The sequence below is a fragment of the Osmia lignaria genome, chromosome 1 (genome assembly GCF_051020975.1).
Source record: "Osmia lignaria lignaria isolate PbOS001 chromosome 1, iyOsmLign1, whole genome shotgun sequence".
NCBI lineage: Eukaryota > Metazoa > Arthropoda > Insecta > Hymenoptera > Megachilidae > Osmia > Osmia lignaria.
Genome location: NC_135032.1, coordinates 11,937,865 through 11,956,783, shown reverse-complemented (window position 1 = coordinate 11,956,783; position 18,919 = coordinate 11,937,865). Strand labels below are relative to the sequence as shown.

Genomic DNA, 18,919 nt, shown 5'->3' with positions numbered 1-18,919 from the left:
TGTTTTATGGTTTTAATCCTCATGTGTATTGGGATGTATTTGCATGTGATTTATCGTGTTTTATGGTGTAGTTATTCCCATTTAGTTTTGCATGCATATTTTTGAATTATCCTATGTATTAGCATATTAACCACAACAGATTGAGAGAAAACACATATCGTTCAAGAATCGTGATTTTTATGCTTTCAGATGAGTTCTTTGGCCAGTGGGATACCATTTTTTTGACGATCTATGGGTCAATTTAAGATGCGTGGCGAGTCAGTGGTGCAAGTCAACGATCGGTGAGTCGCATGCTTTAAAGTTCCTCCGGTTCCCATCATGTCGTAGGACGAATGGTCCGTAGCGACACGGGAATTGGTTGTAATTTTTATTTTTTGAGCGAGCATAGTGACCCACGAATATCACTGTATCATTTTATACAATGATAATCGTGCAAATTGGTTTTTTGTGTATTTTATGCCTTAGCTCAGGATAGGGTTTTCTTGTACATATTTACATATATAGATTTCGAGTTTAAAAATGTAGAGAAGTCGGATGACCCTCCGACTTCACAATACACTTTCTTTTTTATATGTACAAGAATTTATTTCGCGATGAGCGGATTTCAATATCAAAGTATTAAGCATGAATACTATTTATTATTATAACTACTTACTTTGATAACGAAATCGCTCATGAAATTGAAACGTTCTTCCGATTTTATTCGTTAAATTGGCATCAATTTAGTATATGGGTTGGCCCCCCCAAGGGAGTGGTCACGTTTACGATTCTCGGTCCTAAATACTCATCATTCGCACTTCATACTCACGAACTCTATCACATAATCATTTATCCACCTGCATACCGTTGTGTAGTGAAATATTACCCCGTTAGGATTTTCAAGTTAAAGTAGTGTTGCGAAAAATTTTCAAGTTTAAGTAGTGTTGCGAAAAATTTTCAACGCGAGAGTAAATATTACCCCGTTAGAATTTTCAAGTTCAAGTAGTGTTGCGAAATATTTCCGGCGCGAGAGTAAATATGACTATACACTGACTAGTATTCGGTGGGAATCCTTTTGGTTTTTATTTGATAAAATTAGTTACAAGGATTCCGCGGCATAAGACCGTGAACACCACCTCATGGGAGATAAAACCATGCATTACTAGGCCTTTTCAGGCACAGCCATAGAGTACGGAACATTTAAGTATGTTGCATCCCATACGCTAAGCTGTCTTAAAGTCCTTTTGCCTATACTATGAGCGTCCATCACTCGAACACGTTGGATGCAACGTGTTCGATGGATGGGTAGCGCTCTTAGCGAAGGGGTGCACCCTGCCTGGGCCTAGAGCCTTAAACAGGCGGGGTGGGTGGTATGTAGCGTCGGGCGTAAGTCCAGGGGGCCTAAGAACCTCCGTTGCCAGCTGATATTAGCAGTGGACGAATGTTTGAGTCATATTTGCTCAATTTTGCTTTTCAGTATTTGCTCTTCAAGCATAATTTAAAGTTCCCCTTTAGTCATGTTGCTAGATCAGGATTTTCTATTTTAATTAGTGTTGCGAAAAATTTCCAGCGCGAGAGTAACTATGACAATGCACTTACTAGTATTCGGTGGGAATCCTTTTGGTTTTTAAACTCAATGTCTTATTTAATTAATTAAATTAGTTACAAGGATTCCGCGGCATAAGACCGTGAACACCATCTCTGGGAGATATACCCATGCATTACTAGGCCTTTCAAGGCGCAGTTTAGAATGTGGCGCCCATCCATAGGTTCCATTTAATAAACTGCAGTCCTTTTGTCTATACTATGGGCGTCCGTCAATCTGACACGTTGGATGCAACGTGTTGGACGGGCGGGTAGCGCTCTTAGCGAAGGGGTGCACCCTGTTCTAGGCGGGGTGGGTGGTATGTAGCGTCGGGCGTAAGTCCAGGGGGCCCGAAAACCTCCGTTGCCAGCTGATATTAGAAGTGCACCATTTTTGCGTCATAGTTGCTCTATTTTGCTTTTCAGTATTTGCTCCTCAAGCATTGTAGAAAGCTCTTCGTTCGTACTTCAAATTCATTCTGTCACGTTCACGGTTCACGATCCTAAACACTCATCATTCACACTTCAGCCTCACAAACTCTATCACATAATCATTTATCCGCCCGCATACCCTAGTGTAGTGAAATATTACCCCGTTAGATGTTAATGTATCAGTCATGTTTCTTAATCAGGATTTTCAAGTTTAATTAGTGTTGCGAAAAATTTCGAACACGAGAGTAAATATGACAATGCACTGACTAGTATTCGGTGGGAATCCTTTTGGTTTTTAAACTCAATCCAATGTATTATTTATTTAATTAAATTAGTTACAAGGATTCCGCGGCATAAGACCGTGAAACACCATCTCATGGGAGATAAACCCATGCATTACTAGGCCTTTGCAGGCGCAGCTTTAGAATACGGAACATATGAAAATATGTTACCATATTCTAAACTGTAGTCCTTTTGTCTATACTATGGGCGTCCGTCAATCTGACACCGTTGGATGCAACGTGTTGGACGGGCGGGTAGCGCTCTTAGCGAAGGGGTGCATCCTGTCCTGGCGTTACGACGTCCAGGCGGGGTGGGTGGTATGTAGCGTCGGGCGCAAGTCCAGGGGGCCTAAGAACCTCCGTTGCCAGCTGATATTAGCAGTGCACCATATTTGCGTCATAGTTGCTCAATTTTGCTTTTCAGTATTTGCTCTTCAAGCCTTGTATAAAGTTCCCCTTTCGAAATTGAAATTCATTCTGTCACGTTCACGGTTCTCGACCCTAAACACTCATTATTCGCACTTCAGCCTCACGAACTCTATCACATAATCATTTATCCACCCGCATATCCTTGTGTAGTGAAATATTACCCAGTTAGGATTTTCAAGTTAAAGTAGTGTTGCGAAAAATTTTCAACGCGAGAGTAAATATTACCCCGTTATGGTTTTCAAGTTTAAGTAGTGTTGCGAAAATTTTCAACGATGAGAGTAAATATTACCCCGTTAGGATTTTCAAGTTTAAGTAGTGTTGCGAAAAATTTTCAACGCGAGGGTAAATATTACCCTGTTAGAATTTTCAAGTTTAAGTAGTGTTGCGAAAAATTTCCGGCGCGGGAGTAAATATGACTATACACTGACTAGTATTCGGTGGGAATCCTTTCGGTTTTTATTTGATAAAATTAGTTACAAGGATTCCGCGGCATAAGACCGTGAACACCACCTCATGGGAGATAAAACCATGCATTACTAGGCCTTTTCAGGCACAGCCATAGAGTACGGAACATTTAAGTATGTTGCATCCCATACGCTAAGCTGTCTTAAAGTCCTTTTGCCTATACTATGGGCGTCCACCACTCGAACATGTTGGATGCAACGTGTTCGATGGGTGGGTAGCGCTCTTAGCGAAGGGGTGCACCCTGCCTGGGCCTAGAGCCTTAAACAGGCGGGGTGGGTGGTATGTAGCGTCGGGCGTAAGTCCAGGGGGCCTAAGAACCTCCGTTGCCAGCTGATATTAGCAGTGGACGAATGTTTGAGTCATATTAGCTCAATTTTGCTTTTCAGTATTTGCTCTTCAAGCATAATTTAAAGCTCCCCTTTAGTGATGTTGCTAGATCAGGATTTTCTATTTCAATTAGTGTTGCGAAAAATAACGCGAGAGTAAATATGACGATGCACTTACTAGTATTCGGTGGGAATCCTTTTGGTTTTTAAACTCAATGTTTTATTTAATTAATCAAATTAGTTACAAGGATTCCGCGGCATAAGACCGTGAACACCATCTCATGGGAGATAAAACCATGCATTACTAGGCCTTTCAAGGCGCAGTTTAGAATGTGGCGCACATCCATATGTTCCATTTGATAAACTGCAGTCCTTTTGCCTATACTATGGGCGTCCACCACTCGGACACGTTGGATGCAACGTGTTCGACGGGTGGGTAGCGCTCTTAGCGAAGGGGTGCATCCTTTCCTAGGCGGGGTGGGTGGTATGTAGCGTCGGGCGTAAGTCCAGGGGGCCCGAAAACCTCCGTTGCCAGCTGATATTAGAAGTGCACCGTTTTTGCGTCATAGTTGCTCTATTTTGCTTTTCAGTATTTGCTCTTCAAGCATTGTAGAAAGCTCTTCGTTCGTACTTCAAATTCATTCTGTCACGTTCACGGTTCACGATCCTAAACGCTCATCATTCACACTTCAGCCTCACGAACTCTATCACATAATCATTTATCCACCCGCATACCCCAGTATAGTGAAATATTTGCCTGTTAGATGTTTATGGACTAGTCATGTTTTTAAATCAGGATTTTCTATTTTAATTAGTGTTGCGAAAAATTTCCAACGCGAGAGTAAATATGACAATGCACTGACTAGTATTTAGTGGGAATCCTTTTGGTTTTTAAACTCAATCCAATATTTTATTTATTTAATCAAATTAGTTACAAGGATTCCGCGGCATAAGACCGTGAAACACCATCTCATGGGAGATAAACCCATGCATTACTAGGCCTTTGCAGGCGCAGCTTTAGAATACGGAACATATGAAAATATGTTACCATATTCTAAACTGTAGTCCTTTTGTCTATACTATGGGCGTCCGTCAATCTGACACCGTTGGATGCAACGTGTTGGACGGGCGGGTAGCGCTCTTAGCGAAGGGGTGCATCCTGTCCTGGCGTTACGACGTCCAGGCGGGGTGGGTGGTATGTAGCGTCGGGCGCAAGTCCAGGGGGCCTAAGAACCTCCGTTGCCAACTGATATTAGCAGTGCACCATGTTTTATGTCATAGTTGCTCAATTTTGCTTTTCTGTATTTGCTCTTCAAGTTTTATATTTGCAAAGTCGAGTCACTTTTATTAAAAATAAATCCCCCTGGGGGGGCCAGCCCATATACTAAATCCGAGCCGTGAAATTTCGCCGATATTCTTACTTTTAATAAAGTGAGAATATCATCTTTAGTTTTTGCTAATCATACGTTTTAGCTTAGGCATTTCAGCACACATGAAGAAAACTGGTAGGTGAAAATACCTTTGGCCTTGTTCATTTTTATGCCCAAAGCTCATTTGGGTACTTAGATGTACTCGCGTGGGTGGAGGGCGGTGGACAAGGTTTAGATTTAAGTGTACATTTTGGCGACTGACAAAAGTAGTGAACCAATAGTGAACCACGATAGAAGTTCCACATGGGTGTGTGTGGTTAGGATGTGGGATTTGTATCGTTTATTAACAATCTTAATTTACTATAACATTACAAAATACTTATCAAGAATAAATTGAAAAATTTTTACATTAGATAAATCAATAGAACACGAAAATGAAATGTATTACTTTAGCATAATGTTCACTATTATTTGTCAGTCGATTTCAGCAAAAAGGTATGATTTTATTAGAGTGTGAAAGTTGAATTGAACTCGGGTGTCGGAGGCGTCCCGGGACGTTCTCTCTAGGTGTAGGCATTTTTGCACCCGGGTGGTTGTATGAGAACCGTGGAGTGAATTTTTGTGAGAATGATTTTTGCCCTTTTTTAAATATAGCGATAGGCAGGCAGGTAGTTTACTTCTGGTGTGATTGAGTTTAGTTTATAAGTAGGCAGGGCCAGAGCAAGCTTTCATGTTTCTCTTCGTATTCTCCTCTAATACGTGAGAAGCTTGTATCTGGGGTTGGAAATTAAAAAATCAAGAGGAAAAATGAAAATGCAATTTAATTAATTTATCAATTAATTAATTTAGCATTCTCTCTTGATTTTTTCAAGGCCAAGCCTTATTAGTTTGTAAGTCGTAGTCGTGGTACTAGACCCGATTACAAAAATGAAGTATTAAAGTGAAAGTGCAGTGAAGTGAAGTGAAGTGAAATTAAAAAGTGTTTTGTGCTTGGACATTTGCAAAAATTGTGCAGGTATGTGAGTAGCGATTCAAGGGATCGTTGCTCGTTTACGTGTTACGTTTTTACAAATGTCTGAGCAAACGTAAAGTTTTCGCGAGTGATTTTTGTGAGGCTATTGCCGAAGAAAGAAGAGGCTATATGCTGAAGAGCCCCGGCAAAATTTGCCTAGAAGAGGGGAACTACTAATGGCTCTCCATCTTCGGATGGACAGTCATTCTGTCACTATGCTCGCTAATTTGTTTTTTTATTTTTTGTGTTTTTCCTTGAACGGTATGAATAATACCGTCCAGGGCGTATTGAACTCGAAATTTTACGAGTTCAATACCCAGCTCGTTGGATGGTCAACTCGCGATTTTATTTCCCCTATTTCTTTTTCGTTTATTGCTTTATTGAAATAAATTATTCTTTTCTTATTGATTTGCACATCAATTATATTTCATGTTCTTATTTTAATTATGTTCTGTTTATTTAAAACATACTCTGAGATTGTAATGGTAATTATATTTTCTGTTGTCGGCATTTTTCATCTCAATTGTAATCGAAATTATGATGTTAATTATATTTTCTATTTCAGCATTTTTCATTTCAATTGTAATCGAAATTATGATGTTAATTATATTTTCTATTTCAGCATTATATTGTTTAATTATTTTTTAATTGTTGCAGAATTTATGATGTTAATTATATTTTCTATTTCAGCATTTTATTGTTGAATTGTTATTTTCTCAATTGTTTCTGATATTAGGATGTTAATTATATTTTCTATTTCAGCATTTTATTGTTGAATTGTTATTTTCTCAATTGTTTCTGATATTAGGATGTTAATTATATTTTCTATTTCAGCATTTTATTGTTGAATTGTTATTTTCTCAATTGTTTCTGATATTAGGATGTTAATTCTACTTTCTATTTCAGGATTGTATTGTTTAAAATTTTATTTTATGTTGTCTGTTTTGAATGGTTTCATGTTATTGTATATCTAATCCTAATAATTACGTTTTCCGTTACAGCATTTTATTGTTAAATTATTATTATTTTCTCAATTGTTTCTGATATTAGGATGTTAATTTTATTTTCTATTTCAAGATTGTATTGCTTAAATTTTTATTTTATGTTGTCTGGTTTGAATGGTTTCACGTTCTTATGATTTTAGGGTGGGTCACTAACGTAGCCACCTCCACGTGGTGTGACCTGGTAATTGATATCGTTTTCTAAAGATAACTTTTAGAAAGCGATATCAAGCTAAGAGCTACAATAAAAAGATTTATATATTTTTTAATTGGGAAACAATAGTTTAAATTCAGAAAAGTATTTTCGGGATTGCAATATTAGTAATTTCATAGTTCCTAGAGTTTATAGAATATGACACTCCTCCGCCAACCTCCCTCAGGGGAAAAAATCCTTTACATCTCTGCTTTCCTTACATCTCTGCATCCTTTTACATCCTTACATCCCTTTTGTAAGCATCCCACCATAACGCCTGTTGGCGGTAAAAAATTAAGAGAACACTGTAACTTTCCTTAAGAAAAATCTTTTTATATAAATATTATAAGTGTTACAAATCCGGCAATAATTTCATTAGCTTACAGCACCGACTACAATTACAAGAAGACTGGACATGTCCTTGTTCTCGAGAGGTCACAATTTCGTGGGTTCCAAGCACCCTCACGTTAGTTAAGCTGCAAATACACAGCATGTACAGCCGATATAACAATTCTGCCCGATTTATCAGTCCCCAGTTATTCGCCGTGGGGTTTTAGTCAATGGGAATCAGTCTTATAGTGACCGTCGAGGCGTGCGGATCTACCTGCTAAACACACATATATGTACAAACCTTATTTTACTTTCTGCGTTCATTTAATTTGTTGTATTTATCTTCTTTGCTTATTGAATAAACTGATGTTGAGGAAGAACGTATTAACTTTATTACACCTGTGTGCATCCTTTACATCTCTGCATTCCTCTCATCCCTACTTTCTTTACATCTCTGCATTCCTTACATCTCCCCATTCCTCACATCCCTACTTTCTTTACATCCCTGCATCTTTTATAGCTCTGCAACCCATACATTCCTGCATCCCTTACATCCCTGCATCGCTTACATCCCTGCATTCCTTACATCCCTGCGTTCCTTACATCCCTGCATCCCTTACATGCCTGCATCCTTTTACATCCTTGCATTCCTTTTGTAAGCATCCCATCATAACGCCTGCTGGCGGTAAAAAATTAAGAGAACACTGTAATTTTCCTTAAGAAAAATCATTTTATATAAATATTATAAATGTTACAAATCCGTCAATAGTTTCATTAGCTTACAGCAGTGACTACAATTACAAGAAGACTGGACATGTCCTTGTTATCGAGAAGTAACGATTTCGTGGGTTCCAAGCACCCCCACATTAGTTAAGCTACAAATACACAGCATGTACAGCCGATATAACAATTCTGCCCAATTTACCAGTCCCAGTTATTCGCCGTGGGGTTTTAGTAGGTGGAAATCAGTCCTATAGTAACCGTCGAGGCGTGCAGATCTACGTGCTAAACACACATATATGTACAACCCTTCTTTTACTTTCTGCGTTCATTTAATTTGTTGTATTTATCTTCTTTGCTTATTGAATAAACTGATGCTGAGAAAGAACGTATTAACTTTATTACACCTGTGTGCATCCTTTACATCGCTGCATGCCTCACATCCCTACTTTCTTTACATCTCTGCATTCCTTACATCTCTCCATTCGTCACATCCCTACTTTCTTTACATCCCTGCATTCTTTATAGCTCTGCAACCCTTACATTCCTGCATCCCTTACATCCCTACATCCTTTACATCCCTGCATCCCTTACATCCCTACTTTCTTTACATCTATACATTCCTTACATCTCTCCATTCCTCACATCCCTGCATTCCTTACATCCCTTCATCCCTTACATCTCTGCATTCCTTACATCCCTGTATTCCTTACATCCCTGCATTCCTTACATCCCTACATCCCTTACATCCCTGCATCCCTTACATACCTCTTTTGTAAGCATCTCATTATAGCACTTCCTCGAAATTTTGGCCCTCTAGCGGGAAAAATGTGAACTAAAATTTCGATGTCGAATCAGCGCCATCTGGTTTCAGAAAAAGGAACTAAAGCTTGCCCAAATTTTGGCCCCCTAGCGGGAAAAATTTGAACTAAAATTTCAATGTCGAATCAGCGCCATCTGGTTTCAGAAAAAGGAACTAAAGCTTGCCCAAATTTTGGCCCTCTAGCGGGAAAAATTTGAACTAAAATTTCTATGTCGAATCAGCGCCATCTGGATTCAGAAAAAGGAACTAAAGCTTGCCCAAATTTTGGCCCTCTAGCGGGAAAAATTTGAACTAAAATTTCAATGTCGAATCAGCGCCATCTGGATTCAGAAAAAGGAACTAAATCACGCAAAGTTTTTGGCCCTCTGGCGGCAAAAATGTGAACTAAAATCTCGACGCAGAGTCAGCGCCCTCTGGCGGCAAAAAAAGGAATTAAATTTTGCAAAAATTTAATTATTTTTCACGAGACTTTACTTACCTTTACTTACCTTTACTTACCTTTACTCGAACCAGTGGCCATAAGTATATTATTTATAATATATTATTATATTAATAATATATTTATTATAAGGGTTGAAAGGATACAAGAGATGCAGGGAGAATTCAGGAGTGTAAGGGATACAGAGATATAAAGGGTACAGAGATGTAAGGGATGCAACAATGTAAGGGATGTCGAACTATAAGGAATGCTGGCATATACGAGTTGCAGGGAATGTAGTGATATAAGGGATACAGGGATGTTAAGGATGCAGACATATAAGGGATGCAGTGATAAAGGGTTGGGCCTAGTGAAACAAAAAAATTATAAGTAACTGGGAAGGTTGAGCCAAGGCCCATAAAGAGGGAGAAAATAATAAATGACTTGGAAGGGTGGTCCACGCGAGGCCCGAAAATAGGAGTAAAATAATAAATAAAAGGATAAAATAATAGGCGAGGCACACAGATGTAATAGAATCAACATGTTCATGCTCCTAATGAGTTTATTTAATTTTACTTATACATATAGCTACAGTGTCATTTAGTTGACGTAGTATAGCATGCCGATAGTTGATAACATGCGATAATTGAGGTGGCGCTTAAATCAGTTTCTGTTCGGCATACTTTTCGATGAAACGTTGACTGTTTTACCGACGCAGAATTCGAAGTTCGGCCTCCACGCTTATTATTATTTATGTATACATTATTTACTCTACATAGCATATAAGATATTATTAAAGTTTAGATAAGGCAAACTTAAATACAAGAATTTTATAAAAGAACGTAATAAAATTGCATCCTACACAATTCAGATTAAATATGTATTTAAGCAAGGGTTCCGTACGAAAACTGTCCGGTGTTGTTTCTGGTAGAAAATGTTTGTAATCAGTTGGCAAGCTCCAGTAACCAGTTGTTAGGATATCGGGCTGCTACAGGGTGCTGGATCGATGCAGACAGTCCTGGTTTTCTGGAAGTCGTCAGTGGTCCGAGGCCATTAAACGCGTTGTATGTGTCTTGCAATTTGATCCCGTAGCGCTCGGTGCGCCGATCGGAGAGTAATTTACGCGAATTCCTGGGCATCCGGGTCTCTGCAGGTGGGCCTACGGAGTTTCTTCTCACGTCTTTTGCTTTTGATGTCACAGTATTTACTTTATCATTTCATACTCACGTAACATTCGGGATCCGTCAGATCAAACATTTCAAAGAGACAGTCTTCACTAATATTGTCACTTTGATTTTAGTTACGTACGTAAATTCATTTATCTCTTTTTTTCTATAATTGATCTTTTTTAGATACTACCTACAATGAGAAAATCTACTGTCTGTCATTATTTCTTTAATCTTAAGTATTATTTTTTAAGTTATATAGCTTATACAGTCCTGTTATTGATAAAAAAAATGAATATATCAAAAACTCCTATTAAAATGAATTTCAGAACTTAAATGTACCTAAGCTTTTAAAGGGTGATGCAGGGCATAATGCCGGTTAAAACAAAATCTCGTGTTCCTGAAAATATGGGTATCACGGGTGGTTTAGTGGATGCCAGGGATAAACAAGTATTGAAAGAAGCAGTAGAAGCTGTTGTTAATAGTTTTGCAAAACATACTCAAGGCTATGGAAGAGGTATGATTAATAGTTGAACTTAGTCTAAATCAAATTTAACTTATATTACTTCATGTTCTAGTGAATGTAGTAGAGGCTCTACAAGAATTCTGGCAAATGAAACAAAGCAGAGGAACGGAATTAAGGAATGGAGCTTTAGTTATTTATGAATCTGTACCTGGTACCAGTCCACCTTATGTTTGTTACGTGACCCTTCCTGGAGGATCCTGTTTTGGTAGCTTTCAAAATTGCCCTACTAAGGCAGAGGCCCGTAGATCAGCAGCAAAAATTGCTCTAATGAATTCTGTTTTCAATGAGCACCCTGCACGAAAAATAACAGATGATTTTATAGAGAAAGCAGTTGCAGAAGCAAGAGCTAGCTTTGCCAAGCCTTCTGCAACATCGAATGGTGTTAGCAGTCAAACACAAGTATGGTATATATTTAACTATTTTATTGTTAATAATTACACAGATGCCATGAAATATTTGTAATATTTTAGGGAAGTGGAGATGAGAAAGAGGATCCAAATACAGGTATAGGCGCGTTTCGTTTTATGTTAGAATGCAATCGCGGAAGAACCATGTTAGAATTTCAGGAGTTAATGACAGTCTTTCAATTACTTCATTGGAATGGATCTTTAAAAGCTATGAGAGAAAGACAGTGCAGCAGACAAGAAGTAGTTGCTCATTATAGTCACCGAGCTCTGGACGATGATATGCGTAGTCAAATGGCATTAGATTGGGTAGCAAGAGAGCACGAAAGCGGTGGCGGTGTTGTTGCCATGGAATTGGCATTAGCCGAAAGAGAACTCGAAGCGGCACGTTTAGCCGGAAGAGAGCTTCGATTTCCTAAAGAGAAAAAAGATATATTAATGCTTGCACATGCTCAAGTATGTCCTCAGTGATTTCAATCAAAAAATCATGCAATTAAAGGAAATATGTGAAACTAGTTTTACAAAAGCTGGTAATAGGGGAATATGTTTTTTAATGACATGTAATGTCGCTATATTGTTGTCTAGCATTCAGACACATAATCAATTCCGTCCTTATAACGAAATATTTTTGGTGATATAGAATATGAAATTATAAACTCATCGTAATGTTAAGAGTATTTAAAGCATATAACTGCCATGACAAAATATTAATACGCTAAGAGGAAAAAGGTATTCAATTTTCAATCAAAATTATTCGTAATATGTACATATATAGGTATGTTTTGATACAAAATCGTGTCTTCCATTACTTTTTTGTACGGTCGCCTATAATTATAGCATTATACATTTTTATCATATAGCAAGCAAGCTTGGTGATATATTGTGCTTGTTTAAGAAATTTGAAGATATTTGAATAGTTTGTTATCAACATATTAAGAATGACATATGCTTGTCATTTATGAAATTATCATTTTATGTTTTATATTTACATAAAGTTTACAAAATATGGGTACATTCACTGTATTTAAATACAGTTATATACATGATATAAATTGTAATTGTTTTAAAAATATTTTATTACTATTTTTAAATATTGATAAATACATGTTTTAATAAAATTTCACAATTTTGAACACTTATTTCTTGATTCTGATATCATGGTTGTGTTGTGCTTTCAAGTGTAGTTTTTGATAATTTCGTACATTCTATATCTTCCTCTTGCATTGGATGTGTTAGTACTTTATCTATGATCCCGAAATCCTTTGCTTCAAATGGACTCATGAAATTATCTCTTTCCATAGAACATTCTGAAAAATTGTATGTGGTAAAATATTGTATAAACATAGAGTTTCATCAATTTATGTACCTATTTTTTTTAGATCCATGCCTGTGTGTTTCATATATAAGTGGTTGATTTGTTTCTTGAGTTTTAGTATTTCTAAAGCTTGTATCTGTATATCTGTAGCTTGACCAGATACTCCTCCTGAAGGCTGATGTGTCATAATTCTTGCATTAGGTAACGAATGACGCATGCCTTTTGTTCCTGCAGCTAGTAATAAACTTGCCATTGAACATGCTTGACCTACACACCATGTTGCAACTGGAGGAAGAACATATTGCATGGTATCATATATACCAAGTCCTGATGTTACACTTCCACCAGGTGAATTAATATACATATGAATTGGATTTTTACTACTTTCTGATTGAAGAAACAGTAATTGAGCAATTACTACAGAAGATACATTGTCTGTGATCTACAAAATAATATATTCCTTTTTATTTTCAAGTTCGTGCAGGTCAATTTTTTAGATCATCTATTTATGTTATTTGTATTAAATCTAAAGAAAGTTAGAATAGAAAATGTATCAAATTGTACCGGGCCCATTAGGCAAATAATCCTTTCTTTTAAAAGACGCGAGTAAATGTCATATGCACGTTCACCTCTTCCACTTTGTTCTACTACAACAGGTACAAAATTTAAGTACCTGTTATTTATTTTCTGACAAGGAACCTACAAATTTTAAAATAGCATACTGATCATAGTGTTATACAATTATAATTAAAATACGAAAAACTTACGGAAATTTGTAGTAAATTGCTTATCCTTCGTAATAACATTTTAACAATTTTATGTATCTTAGTTGAATACGTGTTTACGCATGCATTTATGCGTTAAATCTGACTGCAAATAATATTTTATGTAACAATCTGATAAACATTTTAACTCTTCATTAAAAAGATACCGAATAAAACATAACCTAAAGAAAAGAATTTATTATCATAAATTAATTAAGCGATATTGGTCTGAATTTCTTGAGAATGTAGCAGAGATAGATATGTTATGGTTAAAATATATTATTCAAAGCAATTTATTTTTGTTATATTATACTTAATTTTTGTAGGTTATATTTTATTTCCTTTAACTTATATGCTCTTTTTGTATGCCAAAGTATTTAGTAGATTTCATGTTTTATGTTAAATTTTTCACTTGAGCAAACCAGCTGTTCAGTTACAAACAATTTTCTATCAAATGGTTATCGAAACTAACTTGTTTTAAATATGATGTTAATAGTACATTCACATAACGTGTTTTATTTAGCTGTACTATGACAATTTGTTTAAACTAATTAACTAATGACTTAAAATATACAACACGTGATTAAAATAGTTTTTTATATAAATAGATGCCTGTAAAACAGTGCATGCGTAGCCTCTAATATTTTGGTTGTTCGCTATAAGCATAAGGATCGAATCAGATCGAATATGAATTTCCTAACGGAGTAGACTACAGCCGATGCTTTTCGACAAGTAGTTTTTATTGTAACTTAATAGCTGGCGCTAGTGGTTTACTGACTGTAGGTAGGGTCTGTAGTTACTGCACTGGGCATGGTAAGGATGCCACCCTTTAAAGTGCGTTTGTTTGGTTAGTGTACAGGTTTTTTAAATTATATTTTATAATGTAGTTTATAAATCGAAAAGAAAACATGCTAAATTATTATTTGCAAGTATTCATAAACTACTTATATTGTTGAATTTTATCTTCTATTTGCAAGTACTAAATGTTAAAAACAGTGAGTAAAATTTTGTTTACATGACTGACTTTTTAAAGGGGTGTGTAAATATGGTGTAAATACTTCTGGTGGATATTTGGCGAATGCAGTAATTGGATTTAACTTGCTTTGATAAAGGGAAACATAAATGGATAATGAGCGATTCAGATGATACAGATGTTTTGCTTCTAATTCCACCTGACCTCTTCCTAGTACCATCATCTTCAGAGTCTGATGTTAGTTCTGATCAAGTGAACACAGACTTTAGTAGTAAAAGATCTGGAGTGATATCAGAACTTGTGGGGCATATGCAATCACTGGAAAGCAGAATTTCTGCTATTGAATCCAAAGATAACAGTTTAGATGCTACTTTGCTAAACAATTCATTGGATTCAAAAATTCAAAACAACTCTGGTGCCAAATTAAGGCAGACTTTACCTAGAACTAGATTCTCTATAAGTCAAAGTTCTAGTTTACAAAATACACCTATAAAACCCTGTCAATCCCTGTCTGTTCCAACAACTCCCAGTTCATTGTCAAATCATATTAATTTCCATCAAAATGATGTGAAGTCAGAGGATCATTTTCCTATGGCTATCGGTACTAATGCAACTAACACTAATGAATACAACAAGAATAAGCATGACCCTGTAATGTCCCATTCCTCTGTGGTGCTATCTTCTACTGCTTGCAATGTGGGTTTCCCGCATGTTACTTTCTCCAAAAGGGAACCATGTTCTTATTCAACTAATAGTACAAATACAAATAATATGTATGTTAAACCGTGTTCTAATCAGTTGCATTCAATGCCATCTACCTCAACTTTGTTCAGCCCAAGGGAACAGCCATCATACTCTAAAACTAGCATACAAGAAATGGAGCTCTTTGAAGTTGATGAACTGCTTCAAGAAATGGAAGCCACTGAACTAGAGTTATCAAAAAGAATCAATAGAGTTTCAATGCATAAATGTCTTAAGGAAAAAAATGGTGCGTTATCGTCTAACGAAAACGATGATATCTGTAGAAGTAATAATCGTAATAGCATGTACAGGCATTCAATCAATAGAAAGTTGGAATATGAGCCACAACATCATGATATTCTGTCGGCTTTACCTCAAAGGAAATGTTCTGAAATTTTTCCTGATATATCCTTACCATACAATAATTCATTCCAATCAAATGAGACTGATAAAATGATCTCGGCATTTAAAACATGGGAACAGAGTACACAGAAATCACTTTCAAAGACTGGAGAAACAGAAAATACGAATGACTTAAAGAACATAAATAATGCTAATAAATCAGTAGCAAAAGCATCTGATACGAAGAAACAAGAAACAGTTACTGAGCAAGCTAAAACATCAGATGCTTTATTGCTTAATGAATTAACAAAGTATAACACTGCAACATCAACAATGAGCACTGAATATAATTTACCGCATTTATCAGAAACATATCAAAGTTCTGAACAGAATGGTAATGTCAGGCATATGAAAGAAACGAGTGATGTTCCATTTGTTAAGAGTATTTGTCATGCTTCAACAAATACAGATTTTTTCCCAAGGTATTTTTGTTACATTAGGAAAACGATTACAAATTTTCTAGTTTCAAAGATAACAGTTTAATTTTATTTGCATTTTAGGAAATCGCAACGACTTTTATCATTATCAGATTTCTGGGATAACAACGGCACTAAGTCGCAAGAAGAAATTCGTAGAATTAAATTAGAAGAAGAAAAATTTCGTCGAGAGGTATGTCAAAATTTAAATCAAGGCATTAGTTTCATTGTTATAAATAAAATATTGTAGTCAGTATAAATATAATGCTTTGCAGCATTGTGAACACCTAATACAGGAACTTCAGAAACGGCTGTTAGAACAGCAGGAGAAAGTAGCTGTAGCACTTAGAGTAGATAACGAAAAAAATGAATTGATAGGACAATTTCACAATGCTTGGTCTAAGTTGAAGCAACGCGTTTACGTTTTAGAAAGCGAGTACAATGCTTTGCAAACAAATTTTAAACATGTAACAGAAAAGCATCAGTTAGAAATATCAGAATTTCAGTCCCAAATTAAACGTTCTGAAGGTGAATTATCGAAGGCTCTAGACTTAGCAGCAGGGTACAAAGAAAAGAATGATACAGCAATGAAAGAAAGAGTAGAATTATTAAAAACTCATGCTGATGAATTAGAAACTTACAAATCCTTTGTACAAGAAGCAGAGAATAGATATGAACAATTAAAACTAGAATATAGTAAATTATCAGATAGAAATCAACAGACTGAAGAAGTGTTAAAGAATCTTCAGCAAGAGTTAGGTAAAGAGAGATTAAAGGGTGGAGAAGTTAGAAATGAAATGGATGTTATTCATAAAGCATTAGATACTTGTGAAGCTGAACTAATTGTTTTAAGACAAGAAAAAGAAAATTTACAATTGAAAGTGAAAGAAGAAAACAATCGAAACGCTATTCTAGAACAAAAAAATATTTCACTGCTTTCCTTACTTGATGATGCGAAAAAGGCAGAGGTAATGTATTAATCATTATTGTCTTTTATTTACAAATATTAATTTGCTAGAATTTTATATTCTTATTTTTAGAAATTAGCTAAGGATGAAACAAAAACTCTTGAAGAAGAGAAAGAAAAAATTAGATCAGAATTACAAGAAATCTATCAGAAACAGGTTGATGAAGTTGTCAAAGTAAAGTTGCAGGAATTTCAGACTCAACTTGATACAGCTGAGTCAGAATTTCTTGAGGAATTAAAAACTAGACAACAAGTTATTGCTGAATGTGCAGCTAGGAAAATTAAAGATATTATAGATAAGTATGTTAATATTGTTATTTTATATTATTTTATCAATTTAAGGTGCATATGTATATGAAAAATAATACTGTATTTAGGCATCAATTAGAAATCAATTTATTAGAAGAGAAACATAAAGAAGAGAAACGATTATGTGAACTTCAGTTAGCTGAAGCTTTACAGAAATCTAGCATGTTAGAAACACAATTGAATTCTCAACGGGCCACTAAGTCCCAACTTGCAGAACAGCTTCATTCTGTAATGCAAAGGCAATGGCAAAAAGCTTTACAAATTATATCAGGTAAAATTACTAAATTGCATTATATTAATATTTTGATGACTATAATTTTTTAATTTGTAGGCGGTAACATGGAAAATTTGACACCGCTTCAAAAAATTCATGCTGAAAAATTGTTCGAGTATAAAGGTCCAAAAAAGTCTGAATCAATGCCAAATTGTTGTACAAAACTTTCCCAAGAACCAATTAGATTAACGACACAATTGTCGGACGTAAAAAATTTTCATGATTATAATGGAAGTATGAGTAGCATGACGCCAATTGATGATACTCCATTAACAAGTAGAAAAGAAACAAAGGATGATCTTAGAAAATATATAAAAATGGTAAAATTAATTTCTTTACAGCATATATTTCTGACCCAGAATGTTTTACATTAAAAATTATCTATAGATTGCTGAGCTACAACAGTCAAAGGAAGAATTTTCCAAAATCAGAGAAAATATTCCAAGCCCCTCCTTAGTTTGTAGAGAAGTGCCACGGAAACATTACTTAAAACAGGAATCGAGTATTAAAGATGAAGATAGTAGTACGTGGCAACCAGTATCAGATGTAAGTTCATTATTAGACTTGTAATACCACTGAATTATGAATTTATGCATTTTCAGGCTACTCATGATACTAGTGAATTTATTCCAATCCCTCAAAAAGTATTTACTAAAGGAGATCAACAGAAGATTAAACCACCATGGAAATGACCTGTTATCAGTAATTTTATAGATGATATCGGTATCGATGAAGTTGATTATGTCCAACCAATGTATTTAGCTAGCTATAATTAAGATGTATGCAACAGATATTTTTTACTTTTAATAAAATAAATTTTATACAATACAATACAATTTTATTCCCCTTCGAGCCTATTTACTAAGCAAAGAAAATAAATAAAGTAAATTAAATAAACTCCTGAAAGAAATTAGACGATGGTTGTGCCCTTTTCATACGCCCCTTGTCATTGTTTCATACATTTGCCATATTTTTACAATCTTTCGGTTGAATTATGTATATGTGTGTGTGTGTGTGTGTGTGTGTGTGTGGGTATGTGTCCCCTTTTAGTCGCCTTTTACGACAGGCAGGGGATGCCGTGGCCGTATTCTAAGCCCCCCGAACCACAGGGGATTCATACGGTCCTGATTTCATTCTGGGCTGTTAGGGGCCCCGCGGTGCCTATGACGCCCCTGGATACTGAGTTGATATCATCTGGGATCTTAAGGACCCCATATGCACCCTGTATACGGCCCTGATATAATCTGGGTTCCTAAGAACCCCTTGTGTTCACTGCATACAGCCCTGATGTCATTTGGG

At 35.9% G+C, this 18,919-nt stretch overlaps 3 protein-coding genes across 8 annotated transcripts; 2 read left to right on the top strand and 1 right to left on the bottom strand.

The window, feature by feature from the left end:
• The first annotated feature begins 10,333 nt into the window (after positions 1-10,333).
• On the top strand, positions 10,334-12,403 carry lft (Limb expression 1 family member lowfat). Of its 2 annotated transcripts, none has more exons than XM_034328133.2 (4): positions 10,334-10,516; positions 10,859-11,046; positions 11,108-11,454; positions 11,526-12,403. In XM_034328133.2, exons 2-4 carry the CDS (start codon positions 10,890-10,892, stop codon positions 11,928-11,930), a joined length of 909 nt encoding a protein of 302 aa, XP_034184024.1. In that variant the 5' UTR covers positions 10,334-10,516; positions 10,859-10,889; the 3' UTR covers positions 11,931-12,403. The 2 variants fall into 2 exon arrangements, with proteins under 2 accessions (XP_034184024.1, XP_034184023.1); XM_034328132.2 differs by having other exon boundaries at positions 10,334-10,667.
• A 131-nt stretch (positions 12,404-12,534) lies between these two features.
• Positions 12,535-14,268, bottom strand: ClpP (Caseinolytic protease proteolytic subunit). 3 transcript variants are annotated; one of them, XM_034328136.2, is made up of 5 exons: positions 14,011-14,268; positions 13,542-13,640; positions 13,339-13,473; positions 12,826-13,216; positions 12,535-12,766 (listed from the first exon to the last, which is right to left on the bottom strand). In XM_034328136.2, the coding sequence occupies exons 2-5, from the start codon at positions 13,578-13,580 to the stop codon at positions 12,615-12,617; spliced, it is 717 nt and encodes a 238-aa protein (XP_034184027.1). In that variant the 5' UTR covers positions 13,581-13,640; positions 14,011-14,268; the 3' UTR covers positions 12,535-12,614. The 3 variants fall into 3 exon arrangements, with proteins under 3 accessions (XP_034184027.1, XP_034184026.1, XP_034184025.1); XM_034328134.2 differs by having other exon boundaries at positions 12,536-12,766; positions 13,542-13,644; positions 14,011-14,267; XM_034328135.2 differs by lacking the exon at positions 14,011-14,268 and having other exon boundaries at positions 13,542-13,659.
• A 123-nt stretch (positions 14,269-14,391) lies between these two features.
• Positions 14,392-18,431, top strand: Cnb (centriole duplication and spindle assembly protein centrobin). 3 transcript variants are annotated; one of them, XM_034328131.2, is made up of 9 exons: positions 14,392-14,533; positions 15,310-16,076; positions 16,155-16,263; positions 16,346-17,038; positions 17,111-17,337; positions 17,415-17,617; positions 17,678-17,940; positions 18,008-18,166; positions 18,223-18,431. In XM_034328131.2, exons 1-9 carry the CDS (start codon positions 14,522-14,524, stop codon positions 18,310-18,312), a joined length of 2,523 nt encoding a protein of 840 aa, XP_034184022.1. In that variant the 5' UTR covers positions 14,392-14,521; the 3' UTR covers positions 18,313-18,431. The 3 variants fall into 3 exon arrangements, with proteins under 3 accessions (XP_034184022.1, XP_034184020.1, XP_034184021.1); XM_034328129.2 differs by lacking the exon at positions 14,392-14,533 and having other exon boundaries at positions 14,540-16,076; XM_034328130.2 differs by lacking the exon at positions 14,392-14,533 and having other exon boundaries at positions 14,540-16,076; positions 18,008-18,143; positions 18,223-18,425.
• The last annotated feature ends 488 nt before the right edge of the window (positions 18,432-18,919 follow it).

Bases quoted from the DNA above. Each gene is read 5' to 3' on its own strand.
- Cnb (XM_034328129.2), top strand. From the start codon at position 14,668: ATGAGCGATTCAGATGATACAGATGTTTTGCTTCTAATTCCACCTGAC. The intron at 17,039-17,110 runs GTAATGTATTAA...TCTTATTTTTAG, and splicing joins ATGATGCGAAAAAGGCAGAG to AAATTAGCTAAGGATGAAAC. The intron at 17,338-17,414 runs GTATGTTAATAT...TACTGTATTTAG, and splicing joins ATTAAAGATATTATAGATAA to GCATCAATTAGAAATCAATT.
- lft (XM_034328133.2), top strand. From the start codon at position 10,890: ATGCAGGGCATAATGCCGGTTAAAACAAAATCTCGTGTTCCTGAAAAT. The intron at 11,047-11,107 runs GTATGATTAATA...TTCATGTTCTAG, and splicing joins TACTCAAGGCTATGGAAGAG to TGAATGTAGTAGAGGCTCTA. The intron at 11,455-11,525 runs GTATGGTATATA...GTAATATTTTAG, and splicing joins GTGTTAGCAGTCAAACACAA to GGAAGTGGAGATGAGAAAGA.
- ClpP (XM_034328136.2), bottom strand. From the start codon at position 13,580: ATGTTATTACGAAGGATAAGCAATTTACTACAAATTTCC. The intron at 13,474-13,541 runs GTAAGTTTTTCG...TAAAATTTGTAG, and splicing joins GCAATTTACTACAAATTTCC to GTTCCTTGTCAGAAAATAAA. The intron at 13,217-13,338 runs GTACAATTTGAT...ATTATTTTGTAG, and splicing joins TTATTTGCCTAATGGGCCCG to ATCACAGACAATGTATCTTC.